This window comes from Emydura macquarii, unplaced genomic scaffold, assembly GCF_026122565.2.
Source record: "Emydura macquarii macquarii isolate MOO-44397 ecotype Brisbane River unplaced genomic scaffold, CSIRO-AGI_Emac_v2 contig_2422, whole genome shotgun sequence".
Taxonomy (NCBI): domain Eukaryota; kingdom Metazoa; phylum Chordata; order Testudines; family Chelidae; genus Emydura; species Emydura macquarii.
Window position 1 is genome coordinate 43,729,151 of NW_027132559.1, and position 15,036 is coordinate 43,744,186.

Here is a 15,036-nt window from a genome sequence, read left to right on the forward strand (position 1 = left end):
TGTCAGAAGTGTTATTCAAATACCGCCGCTGAAAAATCTATTACAGATGTCTGTAAAAAAGTATACTTTTGCTGTTTTTTAACAACCACACAGAATTTTAGTATCCGAATAGGTTACAATATACAATACAATATATTACTATATGCAATTCTGTAAACATGAGACCCATAAAGTTTAATGTATTTAAAATAAAAAGTAACCACCACTTTTGCATTAACACAGAACTGGGACAGCCCTACCCCTTCACTGGACAAGTCATACTGTTTGACCCAGATACAAATCCCTTAATATAAACATAAAAGGAGTAAATAGCTTACTGTGGCCAAATTAAGTTGTAATTTTTAAAGTAGTAAATAAGCTTGATGCTGTCTCTCCCTAACCACCAGTCTCCCAATCCAGTTCTTTCCCAATAAAGCTGCAGGCAAATTTAATCTTTTTAAACAGACAGCACACAGTCCATCAAACAAAAATATTTGTGCAGTATACAATGTACCTATGAAGCTTTCTGAAGAAAGTCTCCACATTCTAAAACTATTCATTTTTCTTTTTCTTTCACAATAACCTTGGTCAAGGTTTGATTTATTGCTAAAAAGATGCAGGTGGCTGAAACTCTCTGCTGCACCTATGGAATCCAGGAGGTAGCATCCGGTCTGACAGATCAGCACCACGCAATGGAGCAACAGAGGGACTACATGGTGCCTCAACATACTGAACTCTGGAATTTTGTTTTAAAGATTGCCCAAGTCAAAAATCCAGGAGTCAAAAACAGTAATAATCTAACCAAGGCTCTTCAATAGGAAAGATCCTTCAGTCAGGGAAACAGCTCATTAAAGTCAATACTAGATGATCACACTGGTCCCATCTAGCTTTATAATCTATGAATTTATAAATTAGATATTTTCTTCTCTCCTCATCTCTTTAGCCCCACCTACAGTGAAGAGTTGCCTATTGTTCTGAAACGGTTTTCCAGAACTACTCAAAAATTGTTTCAGGTGATTTGGTTGTGGCCAGCAAAAGGCCTGATTCTTTGAAGATTTAAAAAATAAATTTAAAAACGTGATATCCTGACCATCCTAGTGGGCTCAGCTGTATCCCCCAGAACAAATTCCAGGGCAGGCTCTGGACTCAGCCCAGATTTCAGAAAGCAGGCAAGTCGCCAATGCAGACAGGGCCCCAGCCCGCCTCTCGGCTGGACAGCATCTGTCTTTTTCCTAAGCCAGCAGCACCCGGCCGGGCAAGATGCTTCACAAACAAGGCACAAGCCTTGCCCCAAGGAGCGGCCTGGCCTGGCCAGAGAAGGGCCTCCGCAGCGCTAGGTTTTGGCCGCACCTGCCTGGCCTGTCACGCCCGGGGCGTGTTTGGAATTGAATTATCTGCCTGCCCCTGCCCGGGTGCGTCTTCCTAGTCTCTGCCCCATCGGGGCGACGGAGGGAGGCGGGGGACAAGGGTCTCTAGCCGGTCCGAGCGGGGAGGGGGAACTGAATTCTCTCCCCGGTCTCCGCCCCGGTGCGGGCAGGGGGAAGAGTCTCTCTGGGGCGCTCTGTGTCTTTCTCTGCCTTTATCTCGGGCCCAGGGGCCCCCCAAGCCGCCGGGGCCAGCGCGGGCTTTGACGGGGGTTGCTAAGCAACTCCTCCGGGACCCCTTAGCATTGGGGGGCGAAGGCCCCGGGAGGGGGGCAGCTCCCCTAGGCCGTAGATAGAGCCTGGCTGCCCCGGCTCCTCACCCGCTCCGAGCCCGACGGCAGTGCCAGCAGTCACCCGTTACCCGTCCCTACCGGGCCCTGCCCAAAGTATTCCCCCTCCCCGATGGAAGCTCCTCCCCCGCCGGCCGCACCCTGTCCCGGCGCCGGACCTGGCCCGCGGGGCAGGGTGTCTGGTTTCCGTGTCCGGGTCGGGAGGAGGCGGAGCGGGCGCCGGGCGAGCGGCGGCGCTAGGGGATGCCATGGCTTTGTGGTGGCGGCGCTGCTGCTCTTCCCGGGCCCCCACGTTCGGCTTCCTCCGGAGCCTGCTGGAGGCCGTGGGGCCGCGACCCGGCTCCGGGCCCCGGGCAGGCCGGGCCCTGGTGAGAGCCGAGGTGAGCGAGCTGGGGCTGCGGACAATTAGAGGTCACAGGGAATGAATGGGAACCGCGGGGTGGGGCGCGAGGGACACCGGGCTAGGGGATGTGTGGGATGGGGCGCGAGGGACACGGGGCTAGGTGATGTGTGGGATGGGGCGCGAGGGACACGGGGCTAGGGGATGTGTGAGGTGGGGCGCGAGGGACATGGGGCTAAGGGATGTGTGGAGTGGGTGCAAGGGGATATTTGGAGTGTGGCATGAGGTGCACTGGGCTAGAGGATATGTGGGGTGGGGCATGAGGGACAGTGTGCTAAGGGATGTGTGGTGTGGGGCACAAGGGGATGTTTGGGCTGCAGCATGAGGTGCACGTGGCATCGGGCTAGGGGATGTGTGGGTTGGGCATGCGATGTAAAGGTTATGGGGTGTAAGGAGCACTGTTAAGGGTCATGGAGGCTATGTGGTGCAAAGGGCTCTGGGCTAAGAGGTGGGGAGGGGCTTGGAGTGCAAGGGGCACTGGCTTGGGGGCCTTTGGGCTCTGGGCTAAGAGGTGTGTGTGTAGGGTATGAGGTACAAGGGGCACCAGGGTGGAGTCTCATGGGATGTAAGAGGTACTGTGCTAGTAGGCTGTGGGACATGTGGTGCAAGGAGTACCAGGGAAGGAGGGAGGAACATGTGGAGTGTAGGGCCCATAGATGGTATTTATAGGGGTTTCAGAAGGGGAGGGGAGTCCATTAATAGTTTTTAGGGATGTACAGAGGGTTTGGGTATGTGAGGACTGGGGTATCAGGGTGGTTGTCGCGTTTGCAGTCAGTGAAGGAGAAATATGAACATGAGCAGAAACATGCTGGTTACAAAACACATTTATAGAATGTGGTAATCTCTAGCCTCCGGCTTTTCTCCGGGAATGCTGGCCAGTCAGTCATCTGACAGTTTCTGTTGTGCCTCCAAGGAACTGCAGATAGTCTGGCAGGGAAAGGCTCCAGCAGCAGTGAGTTGCCAGAGCCTCCCTTTGGGAAAAGCCATGGTGGGTTAAGGCTCTGGCAGTGGGACACTAAATTGCTGAAAACAGCAGTGTAGACTTGGGAAGTACTGCTTGGGTATTTAATGTAGAGAATCATGTAGGGCATGGGTTCTCAACCTATTTACTGTTGTGGATTGCATATGCAGCTCTGTGTGTTATGTGGGCTGCATCCGCACATATATATATATATATATATATATATATATACTGTACTACTTGTATGCCCTGAAGATGTTACATAGGCCACCGCTGCATGCTGATTGGGCTGCAAGTGGGCTGCAGGTCGAGAATCACTGATGTAGGGTATATACTGTAGGTGTGTCTGTATTCTAATTGCCTTAGTGGTGCCTCACCATCTATTCTTCCATTTATACCTGTGCTTGTGCAGTGTCTTGTACTCTACGTGCCGCCATAAGTCTAGACATATCTCAAGACACTGTTGATCACTTTAACTAAATGTGTAAATTGAGATTGATCAGATTTCAACACGGGTGGAAATGCAGAGGGAAACAATAAAAAGTAATATTTTTTCTGGCATTCAGAACAAGTGGACTGTATTTCTTATATCTGTAATTAACATAAAACTAAACTGATGGTTTTTAAAGTAGTTTAGACACAAAAGCAAAGGCCCCAGTCTTGCAAACACCCACATTAAACTTTAAGCATGAGGTGTTCCACTGCAATTACAGCCTGAATTAAGCTTATTTTAGCTTTTCTTTCCTCACATAGGGATGCAAGATTTTCATTTTCCCTGGTCCTGGATCCTCCCTGCTATGCCCGGAAACAGGACTACTCACATACTAAATTAAAGTCTTTGTGGGATTGGCTTGTTATGTTGTGGGGGAAGACCCTATAAAGATTTTCCCAGGGTTGTGTTAGGAGAACTAGGCTATGTAAACAATGTTTTCATTACCACCTATAATTTGAGTTTTTTTGCCAAACAAATATAGATTACACAATTTTGTAGTCAAAATAAGATAGTTTGGGTTTTGTTTTTTTTTAAATTATGGTTATGTTTTAGGTCTGTCCCTCAAGGCCAGGTTGTTGGCTTGACCTGCACTAAGAAATGATGGCTGTATTGATTGATTGATTAGCACCTGTGACCTGAAGTTAAAAAAATAAAAAATATTGCCTCCAGTGCCTCAATTTCTCATATAAACTACCAAATAGGCATTGTCTCATGGTGCATTTTGAAGAAAACCCATATGTAATTAGCTACATGTACTCACTGTTCCTGAAATGCAGTTTGGGAAGATAGGGGAGCAAAACTTCCCTTTTCCCATCAGACATTTGGTGGCACTGACAAGGAAATGGGATATCAGTTGTCCATTGAAAGAGACTGAAATCATGGATATACCATAGCAGCAGCTCCAACTGCTGCTGCTGTAATCTGCAAATGCTCTATGAGTTGTCCTCCTACCTCCTCAGCTGAGATTCTATGGACTGGTGGGACTCACAGCAAGTCCTGTGGCATTTGTATTTTAACTATCAGCAAGAATTGTGCTGGTTTGGATGTTCGCTTCTTACCTAGGCCTGAGTTCTTGTTTGTTTTTTAGCTTTTTCAGGAATAGTGGGGGGATAGTGACGGGGTCTGGAGTGTGTGCAGTATTCTTTCTTACTCATTGTGCACAAGGAGGGGAGAAAGATGTCGTCTTCCATGTGCTGGGAGACTGGTGGGAGATGGCAAGTGTGTGGGGAGGGAGGAGGATTGACTTTTCTCCCCCTTCAGGTAAGTGTTGTGGGTGTGAATGCTGCTTCTCCATAAGATCTTAGTGAAAGTGACTAGCTCAGTGAGCACGTGCCTGGTGCCATGGTGTCAGCCTTAGGCTGGATGAGCCAGTAAGTCAGTGCACTCAGGTTCAGATCTTCTTATTTCAGACCTGCAGGGCTTGGTCAGGTGATTCTCATGAGGAGAGCAAAACTGGTAGTTTTCAATATAGTTTTGTTGGATCAGTACAACATGTAACTGAATATTCCTCAAACGCCTCTGTCTCTACCTCTAAGAAATAATCTTGGAGAGACTGCTGTCTTAGGAAGTAAGATATTCAGTAGCTGGTAAGGAGGAAACGGCACAGGTGCTGATTAAGATAGGAGAAATGCTGAATTAAAACCTCTTTATGGGAAAACAGAGGATGCGCACCTGTTTTTTTAGTGTACCAGTTCCTGGAAGTACCAACATGGGTCACGCCAGCAGCTTTTGTCCTTTGCTCCTTGGCAACTCCACCCAGATCTGCCTACAAGATAGTGAGCCATTGAAAGGAGACTGTGCCCCCCCTGAGTGCACAAACTGGGTCTTGCTAGTACAACTTTCAAGCATAAGCTAGATAAAAGGTGCCTGTCCCCTGCTTCCTAGAAGGGGTGAGTAAGTTCAGCATTCCTGGGTGCAGAAGTCAGCTTATCAAGTAAGTAGGTAGCTGGCAATATATATGTACATACTGCATAATGTGTAAGGAAGCAATTGCAATACTGCCTTGACTACTGGCTTTTACTGCTTTCTATCTACAAGAGGAAATACTGGAACAAAATATTAATGAAAAAACATTTCTTAACGATCAAATGTTTTCCACTGAATTTAAAGACTTTGATTTTTAAATTAAAAATAGTCTTTTCTTTCTGCAGATGCATTATTTTCTGGGGAGAAGTTCCGTCTTGTCATTTCCAAAAATTCGTAGTATATTTTGGCGGTAAGTTGAAGATCCATATTGCTAGGTAACAACTAAAGTAGGTAAAGAAGTAATTATGTTAGGTAGATTGCATAGCTGAAGTTGTGGATTTTAAACTCTAATGTGTTGGTTATTAAAACAGACTGTAAAATGAGATTATTCAGTGAGATCTTAATGTGTACAAGACCAATTTAATATAGGCATATTACATTTTCTGTTGATGTGGACTGAGGTAGACCGAAATGCTTCCATCCTGAAAAATTTGCAGCAATGAAAAAAGCTCAGGAATGGCGCTGGGGTTAATTAGAGGAGACATTGTATGTGGGTGTAACCCTCAAATCCAGTGGCTCTTAGAGATTCTCAAGGCAATTAGGCTCATTCCTTATGGATCCTGGCATATCCAGGAAGAGACTCTGACTCTTTGTATTGCTCAGCCTCTCTGACTTACCTGGAGGCATGAATTTGATGTAGACATGGTTGGCCAGAGTGACTAGATGCAAAGAGTATAGGGTATATTCAAATCCAAAATAGAAACCACCTCCCTTAAGAAAAAAAGGATGGTAAAGTAATCCTGTTGACACCAAATTGCAGTAGGTGTTTGACTGCACTTGCAAATAGGCTGTCAAAGAAGGAAAAAGAAAAGTTGACTTTGCATTGCCAAAAAGTCCCCTCTGGTTTACTGAGCACATTTTCTCAAATGCTGCATTTTACACAGTATTCTAAAATCTGTGTCACATTTAACATATCCTGGCAAAAAGCCATGCTAAACTCCTCACTGTGCTGGCTGAGAGTGTATTTTGGGAGAGACAAGAGTCTTGATGAATTGTTACTGTTTTGTAAAGTCAGAAAAAAAGCTCTTTTTTAACAATCTTAATTCTTTTGAACCATACTGTTGCCAGGCTTCATCATACAACAACCTCACGAACATGCAGCTGTAGTAAAACAGTTAGTGATGAAAAATACAAGGACCCTTTTAAACTTGGTCGAAAAGACTTGAAGAATCTGTATGAAGATATTAAAAAGGTGAGAGATTTCAGTGAATGCTTTAGGACAATGTAATGATTCTGACATTGAAAAAAATTAAATGCAACCATTTGGTTCCCTTTAAAATTTACAAAGCTCTAAACAAAGTAACTGGAGGAAGATTTCTCTTGATAGTCTACTTAGACTGTTGTCATGTGATCCCTTCTAAATCTAAAATAAAAGGGAAGAGGAAATAATTACATAACTGATGGAAGCAGAAAGAAATGACTCTATTTCTCTTGATTTACACTATCTAGAGTACTTCACGGTTTTTAATCATTTCTTTTTCAAGTTATCGTGAAGTATAGTCTTTAAACAATACCAACATAAATGGAGGGAGAAAAACCAGACAACCAGTTTAGAGGATTTGAATGCATGTTCCTGACCTGTAATCCAGGTTGATTATGTAATTTTGAAATTAATACATGTTTCTGTTCGCAGGAATTACTTGTATCTACAGCAGAACTTAGGGAAATGTGTGAATATTACTTTGATGGAAAAGGAAAGCCTTTCGACCAATGATTGTGGTGCTAATGGCAAGGGCGTGCAACATTCACCATAATAACTCCGGGTGAGTCCCAGGTCTTGAAATACATTGGTATAGACAGATAGAAATTCTTAAGTAAGATTTGTGAGACCTATCATTCTTACTTTTAAAAGTCCACAAAATTTGTCTACTGACTTCATCAAAACAATACGGTCAGCTATCAAACATCAATTTTGTTTTGTATCATTAAGTACATTTTACACACTGAAAACAATAATCTCTACTGTGGAACTGAATAATTGGTTTTGGTGCACTTTTCCAGTAGAACTGTGAAATGTACTGTTGTAACTAAGGAAAGGTAAGAAAGAATCCCCAGTTTTGGTGTTTGTGATGATTTTGGTCATAGTCACATCTTGTTACATAAATACTTTGTTACTACCCACACCACCCAATGAACTAGTTTGCACTTCAGCGGAACTATTCTATTTATAGAATATGTCGGCTCTTGAGCTCACTGCATGCTACTTATTGAGCCTATGTGTCAAACAAGGATTTGGCAGCCAGGAAGGCTGAATATCATCAAGCAAAACAACTTCAGCAAATAGAAAACCAGTGGTGGGAAAAGAAAGCATTGGAATTACAACTGGTAGCAAACTGCAAAGACACCCAAAGGTTTTTTGCTGGCCTTCGTGCTGTGTATGGCCCCGGATGCAATGAGATAACCCTCTGTGCACACTGCATGGCAGTTGTCTCTTAACTGACAAAAAAGAAATACTTGACCAATGGATAAACCATTTTAGTTCACTTCTTAATCACCCTTCCAAAGTTTCTGAGGAAGCAATTAATGCTCTTCCACAATGCCCATTAAAAGTCGAACTTGCCTTAGCCCGTCTTATATGAGACCATAAAAGCAATCAAGCATATGTCACAAGGGAAAGCACCTAGATAGACCGCATGGCATTCCAGCAGAGATCTATAAGTAGGATGGCTACCACACTGCAAGGCACCTCGGATGCATCCTCCACATTATCTGGGATCAAGATTTGGTGCCACAGGATGCCAGTGTTGTCCACCTCTATAAATGTAAGGATGATAAGGCAAACTGTGATGATCACTGCAACATTTCCCTACTCTCTGTTGTTAGGAAAATTCATGCACGGGTGATATTGAATAGACTTAACTGTCTTGTGGACACTATCTTCCCCAAGTCTTAATGTGGATTTCATTCTGGACAGAGCACAATCTAAGTGTGTGACTCCTGCCAGATGGTATCTTCAGAGAAGCAGAATTTTTACAGAAAAGTAACTTCCCATTTCCAGGTGGATTTTTTGGTCTCTTTTTCTTTGCCACTTTTTCAGTGGTCCCTTTTACTGGTTTTTCTTCTCCATCTTTTCCCTTCCCTGGCACTGTTCTTCAGATACTTTACTCTGTTTTTCATCAGTTGAGCTGTCCTTCTCTCTGCCTTCAGGGGTTGTGTTACTGACGCTGCATTTCTTTTTATTCTTCAGCTGCCAGTCCCAACTCTTGTACAACCTTCTGCATTCAGCATTTTTCCCCTTGTTAAAATCTTGTATGCTATGTAAATAGCAGTTGAAAGGAGAATGCTCCCTTTGTATCCATTAAAGTAGCAGAACATCACTTTACACAATCTTAGGCCCTAATTCTGTCATTTGTTCTGCATGAATGGACCTGGGTGACCATGCAGAATTCTACTGGAACTACTCCATGCAGGAAAAGAGATCTACCCACACAGAATAGCTTGCAGGATTGATGGCATGGTCATATTTCTTACAGTTAAAATATAGCTCCCCAAACTACTCTGAATAGATTAGCTTTTTTTCCCCTTCAATAAGTTCACATTATCCAAGCCATTGCAAGGCAAATTACACACACAGTTAACGTTTTGGATCCCTTGTGTCCTCATTACACAATCAGTGGATATTGTTCAGTGTGGGTGTGATTTTTCTTCTGTTTTAAAGATTGCAGTGCCATAAATGCCAACCTTAGTGTTTAGGTCCCTTGTGCAACAGCTTTTTGTCTGTTGTTTAACCGTTAAAATTTATCTCTGTGTGTGAGAGCTGGAGTCCTGGCAAGGGGTTTAAATTGGGATTGTGTGAATCCTGTGTTTTTACACATTCTTCTGCAGTTATTCACACAACACAGAATGGGAGAATCTCACAGAATTATCACTTTGCCTGACTGGACCTGTGATTCTGCACTCCACTGCTTTCCCAGGGGCACCACCTATAGTTTGTAACTGGAAATGTGCATCTCCTCTGCTGTAGTCATGCTTGAGAGGTTAACTGAAACAAAGGAGAAGGAAGAAGAAATACAGAAATATCAAAGGAGGAAAAATGGGTTGAGCACAAGAGACTCAGAAAACAAAGTAGGGAAGTAGGCCCCCTCAGAGGGCAAGAGAAACAAAGATGACACCTCTGCCACTGTCCAATCTATCTAGGTTCTTACACTCCATTACTATAGTATAAGAGCACCTGACAGTATCTTTGCTTCTCCACAATCATCATAGTACATTGCTTATTGTTCAGCTATTTGCATCGGGCAGCTGCCTTGGCAGCACCCTAATCCATGCCTCCCTAACTCCTTCCTGCACCTTCTCAACTTCTGGTTTACACTCGTGAAGGTGCCCACTTCCTCCCCAGCTGCAGGTCCTAGCAGGGAGTGAAAGCTTATCCTGAGAGGTGTAGTCAGTGCATAAGACTGGGAGTCAGCCACCCATTGCTCTTTTCCCAATCCTTAAAATCAGAATAGCAGTACTTACCTAACCTGGCAGGGTGTTACAAGGCTCTATGAAGTTTTAAATAATGTGAGTTCCATACAAAAATACTGCCATACTGACAATATCATTCTGCTTCTCGCAGCAGGCCTCTGCCTACTGCACACTATTATAGTAGAAGAGGTCAAGGGTACTGCATTCCCCAAACCATTCACTATACAAACCTGCCTTATTCTCTGTCCAATATGTGCACAAAACAAAGCAGGGGGCTTGCTGAAAAACAGTATGTGATCATGTAATTAAAGGCAGTTGAAGTTGCACATATTTACTAAATAATATATAAAATGGTGATGTGGTTCTACTCTGAGAACTTCATAAAAATGGCACCTTTATCCTCAATCAGTCTGTGGGTATCCAGAATTATATGCTGACCTTAATCGCTACATTTTTTTTCTTCTGTTAACATGGCAGAGTGAAAGCTGCTAAGAGAAAATGAGTAGTTTCCTATTATTTCTTGAACACAGTCAACAAAATTTACTATGCTGCAATCAGGGTTTCCAGTAGCATTACTGAGGGAATAACTTGACCTGCAGAACCTTTATTACTGTTACTGATATGTGAGATGGAAAGGACCTTGCTTGATGCCCAGACTGAGTTTGCAGAAATATTAGCTAATTTTTGTAAAAGTTCCTTGTATATTGGCACATTTGATATAGAAATCAGAGACACAGTAAACATGAACCCTAGAATGCCATTTTAAGGTAACTTTTCAGAGAAGAACTGCACTTTAAAACAGAACTTTCAAAACTTGCTTTTGAAATGTCTGTCATTATTGTGCTATCTTCATCCCATTGAATGGTTCTGGTGTGTCAATGAGCGATGCCATTTTACTGCTACTTCCCAGCAGGAAGTCCAGTCTGCTGACATAGTTTATGACAAAGGGAATTCCAATCAGCAGTTGAATGCATGAAAGAGGCTGGAAACTTTTACAGTTGTTTTAAGGTAAGTTGTATTATTTAATAAAAATAATTTTGTGGAAAACATTTTATACTAAATTGTTGAACTAACAAAGTTTCTAATGCATATTAGAGCTATCTTAAAACAACCATGAAAGTGTCCAGCTTTTATTCTTATACTGAGCAACAATTCCATTTTTCACAAACTACAGGCCATATCCTGTCATTGTTTTGCATGCAGAACTCCCCACCAAAAGCTATGAGGTGCTCTGCATAAAAATGGGGTCATATTCTGGCACCTATGTAAAGCAGATTGGCAAGATGTCACCTTCCAGTTTTATTGCTGATTAAATTTTACTGGATTTAGACCATGTGCAACAAGATTTAAATTCCTTTGCAGTTAGTTGAAGTGATTCCAACATATTTTATGTTTTCTCTTTAATTTGTTCTTCTTCTTCCAGAAATTAGTATGATTGGCTATTTTTAAGGTTTCAGACTTCTGCTGGAAGGGCAGCTTGGCACTTAGCCCTCTGGGGAAGGGAGTGGTTTGAAAATGTCACTTTTCTTGCTTCCTCTTTGCTGTCCTCTATACCCCAGCTAACCCATCTATGTTCCCTCATTACTTTCCCCCCACCTCTTTAAAAAATAAATAAGTAGCTGTGAACCACTGAGTTAAGTCACTGGTGTGATATCATCCAAAACACTTAATTGGCCAATCGGTGTGTGTCTTTGGCCAATAAATGTTCAGGGTCATACAATGACATGATGCAATACAATCCCAATTATATCAGTCTCAGAAGACACCCAGAAATTTAGAGGAATCAAGAGAGCCTGCTTAACAGTCTTTGGAAGCAGTATTCTGTGTCCTTCAAATCTAGAACACAAAGTTCTAAGCTTACTGGTCACGTTTCTAGATGTTAATGTGTTGTCAACCAGCTTTGGAGAGTCTGCAGTTCAGACCTCCTATGTGTGGAGCACAGTGAAGATGAGGCAAATTTTAAAGCGGGTTTGCAGTCCAGCTGTTGAGGCCCCCCCTTTAAAACTGTCTTCTGCAAAGTTAATTGGCATCCTTTTACGTTCCAGAATGCAGTCTCTTTGGAATCAGAAGAGCCTAATCCAGCTCCCATTAAAGTTAATGGCATAACTCCCATTAACTTCAATGTTGCAGGAACAAGCCTAAATACAGATTGCAACAAAATGGAGAGATGTAACAACGAGCTACACCGTTTGTATTAAAATGATCTGACTTTTCTCTTGTCTACTTATACAAAGTTCAGACGGTCGGGTGGTCCGTGATAGGTTCAGAACATGAAAACATTTGAGAAGCACTGCTATTGAAAAATAATAATAGTTTCTCTTAGTTTCTATAGAGACTTTTCATGAGCAAATTGCATTGCACATGGTATGTTTGATTGACACTTACAGGTGTGTGGGGTTTCTGTAATTTCAGGGAGGTGCAAGCAAGCCAACGCTCTGTGGCCATAATTGCGGAGATGATCCATACTGCTAGTCTAGTTCATGATGATATCATTGATGATGCCAATTCTCGGAGAGGAAAAATGACAGTTAATCAAATCTGGGGGGAGAGAAAGGTGAGTCTCTGTCATTATATACAATTCTGGTAAAGCGGAGGTTTGTATTTGTCATGTTGCTAATGTTTAGTGAATGTGTCCTTGGCAGGCCCGCAGACAGCATTTACCAGCCCCAGGGCAGAAAAATCCGCCTCGCCTCTTCTGCCCGTGGCCCTGCCCACTCGCCGCTGTGTCCCTCTCCCCCACCTTCTGCTCGCAGGGGGGCTGAGTGGGGAGAGGGAAGGAGCGACACTGTGAGCAGGTCGGTCGGGGCCATGGGCAGACTGGAGGCGGGACTATGGACGGAAGAGGCCCGGGACCTTTTAAATTGCCTGGGGCCCCAGGTCCTTTTAAATTGCCTCCTTGCCCTTCCTCTTCCTCCCCCTCCCTCCCCCAAGGGCAGGCCTTGTCCTTAGCAGTAGAGTGTGGCTATAGTAGAAACTGGGGATGTTTATAAAAAGATGTACAATCTGAAGTGATCACATAATGTTGAGCATGGTATGAATTCCTACATATGGCGGGTAAAATGGATTAACTTTCAAAGTATAGTGGAAGGGTGTTTTTACTGTGTGATTCCTATTGACTCTAATGGCGGTCACAGACAGTATCTAAAATCATGTTGAAATGTTTTGAAAATATGCCTTCTTTAAGCACTGCAGGTATTGGTTTCCCTGTACCAAAAGAGTTTTACGCTAGCATTAGAATTTTCAGGCTTTAAAATATTAAATATATAGCTTAAGATGGTAAAGCCTTTGCCATTATTATTAACTTGCAAAATATGTAAGATGACTATGCTTCTTCATAAAGCATTTAAAACATTTTTATTCAGGAAGTTCTGGGGAATGAAAGAGATCACTGGCACTTCCAATATTTGTTCAGACACTTTAGAGCTAATTCACATTACACAATAACAGTAGCACAATGACCATACAGTATATAATGGTTAAAACATTTCTCTACCTAGCAGGCAAAATACATGCTAATAGGAAAAATCCTATATTTAGCAAAAGGAGAGTACTGTAAAATGGGAACTTCAAAATGATTCAAATTTAAATATTATAACTATTTTCCAGTTTTCATTGAAAAGTGTATACTTTATTCAGAATAATGATGTAATGTGTGTAAACCTGCAAAATACAGAGGGAGTAAGATTGTCCCTATTATTAGTTATGTGAAGAGATTTTTTTTTAAATCTTTTTTTTTTTTCCCCCCCCAGGCTGTTTTAGCTGGTGATTTTATCCTTTCTGTGGCTTCTGTCGCTTTAGCACGAATTGGAAACACTGCTATTATATCTGTATTAACTCAGGTGATTGAAGATTTGGTGCGTGGTAAGGTTTTTTCTATTTGTATCTTTATACTTGTTTGTCTGAACAATAAATCTAAAAAATAAAGACTCTCTCCCTGCATCTTTATAGGTGAATTCCTTCAGTTGGGCTCCAAAGAAAACGAAAACGAGAGATTTGCTCACTACCTCGAGAAGACCTTTAAGAAGACTGCAAGTCTTATAGCGAACAGCTGTAAAGCAGTATGTACGTTCTGTCTCTTCTCAAGTTAACATACTTTCATTTAAGCTTCACAGCTAAACTCCTAATTATTTGCTATTTTCTTTTGAAATGTTCCAAACTAAACTCTTCAAATTGTATTCTGCCACAGCCCTAATGGATCTCTGCTTAAGATTTTTATCCCAGTTCAGCTGCGCAGCCTCCATTATTGGTTTTCATTCTTTCTTTTCTCTTGCATATACAGAGACAGACTTTTACTCTTTCCTCACTTGATTCACATTAAGATTCACTGTAGACTCCTGAGCTAAAATGTTAGAAGTTTGAGCCTATTTTTTAAATTCTGTCCGAGGATCCTATAATTTGTTGAATATAAGTTTCCTTTCACATCTGTTGTTTGCTGTAGTGCTGCATAGTAAACTGTAATACGTAGCCCTACATGAAAACAACGCAAAAATTTGAACAGTCACTTTGAGTTCTTTTAGCATTTCTCTAAAAGGAAAATACATTCTCTTCTGCTGCTTATTAAGTGTTATGAATTGAATATGTTTAGTGAGGTGGGTTGGGGATGACTAAAACGGTCTTGTCTAGTCATTATTGTAAATTGACAAAAGGATAAATTCAGTGACAGTCCCAAACAACTGACAACCAGCGAGATCCTGCTATACCCTACCCTCCCTATTTACCACCAAATTCTGTTACTTACGTTACACAGAAAATGAAAATTGACTTGCACAGACAAGAAATTCTTATTAAAAAAGCTGTTTGTTACCAGTGCAGAGATGCAGCAAGTAACAAAAATGCATTCTCCCCTCCAAAAAAGAGTCAGAAAGGGAAGTGTAATCAGAACATACCACAGCAATAAGAGGCAGTTCAAAAAGTATTTGTCTAACACACTGTTAGTGTTAATTGTTTTGTTCTGAAATCAGTGGCATGTTCTTGCAGTAGAGAAAGTTGCCAAATAAAGTGGATTATGTAAAACAGGACAATGTTTCCAATATTGTAATACCTTATTGGAACACTCA

The 15,036-nt window shown here is 42.2% G+C and overlaps 2 protein-coding genes across 2 annotated transcripts in view; one reads left to right on the forward strand and one right to left on the reverse strand.

The window, feature by feature from the left end:
- LOC137162500 (protein adenylyltransferase SelO-like) overlaps positions 1 to 1,834 on the reverse strand; it is a 55,668-nt gene extending 53,834 nt beyond the window's left edge. The window contains exon 1 of the mRNA XM_067562391.1: positions 494 to 1,834. Within this exon, the coding sequence (XP_067418492.1) occupies positions 494 to 707 (214 nt within the window). The 5' untranslated portion in view covers positions 708 to 1,834. The remainder of the gene's footprint in view (positions 1 to 493) is intronic.
- Positions 1,835 to 1,871: 37 nt separating this feature from the next.
- The window catches only part of PDSS1 (decaprenyl diphosphate synthase subunit 1), a 28,578-nt gene continuing 15,413 nt past the window's right edge, over positions 1,872 to 15,036 (forward strand). Inside the window, 8 exon segments of the mRNA XM_067562397.1 lie at positions 1,872 to 2,073; positions 5,698 to 5,762; positions 6,641 to 6,764; positions 7,206 to 7,269; positions 7,272 to 7,335; positions 12,392 to 12,533; positions 13,729 to 13,840; positions 13,928 to 14,037. Coding sequence (XP_067418498.1) covers positions 1,942 to 2,073; positions 5,698 to 5,762; positions 6,641 to 6,764; positions 7,206 to 7,269; positions 7,272 to 7,335; positions 12,392 to 12,533; positions 13,729 to 13,840; positions 13,928 to 14,037 — 813 coding nt within the window. The 5' untranslated portion in view covers positions 1,872 to 1,941.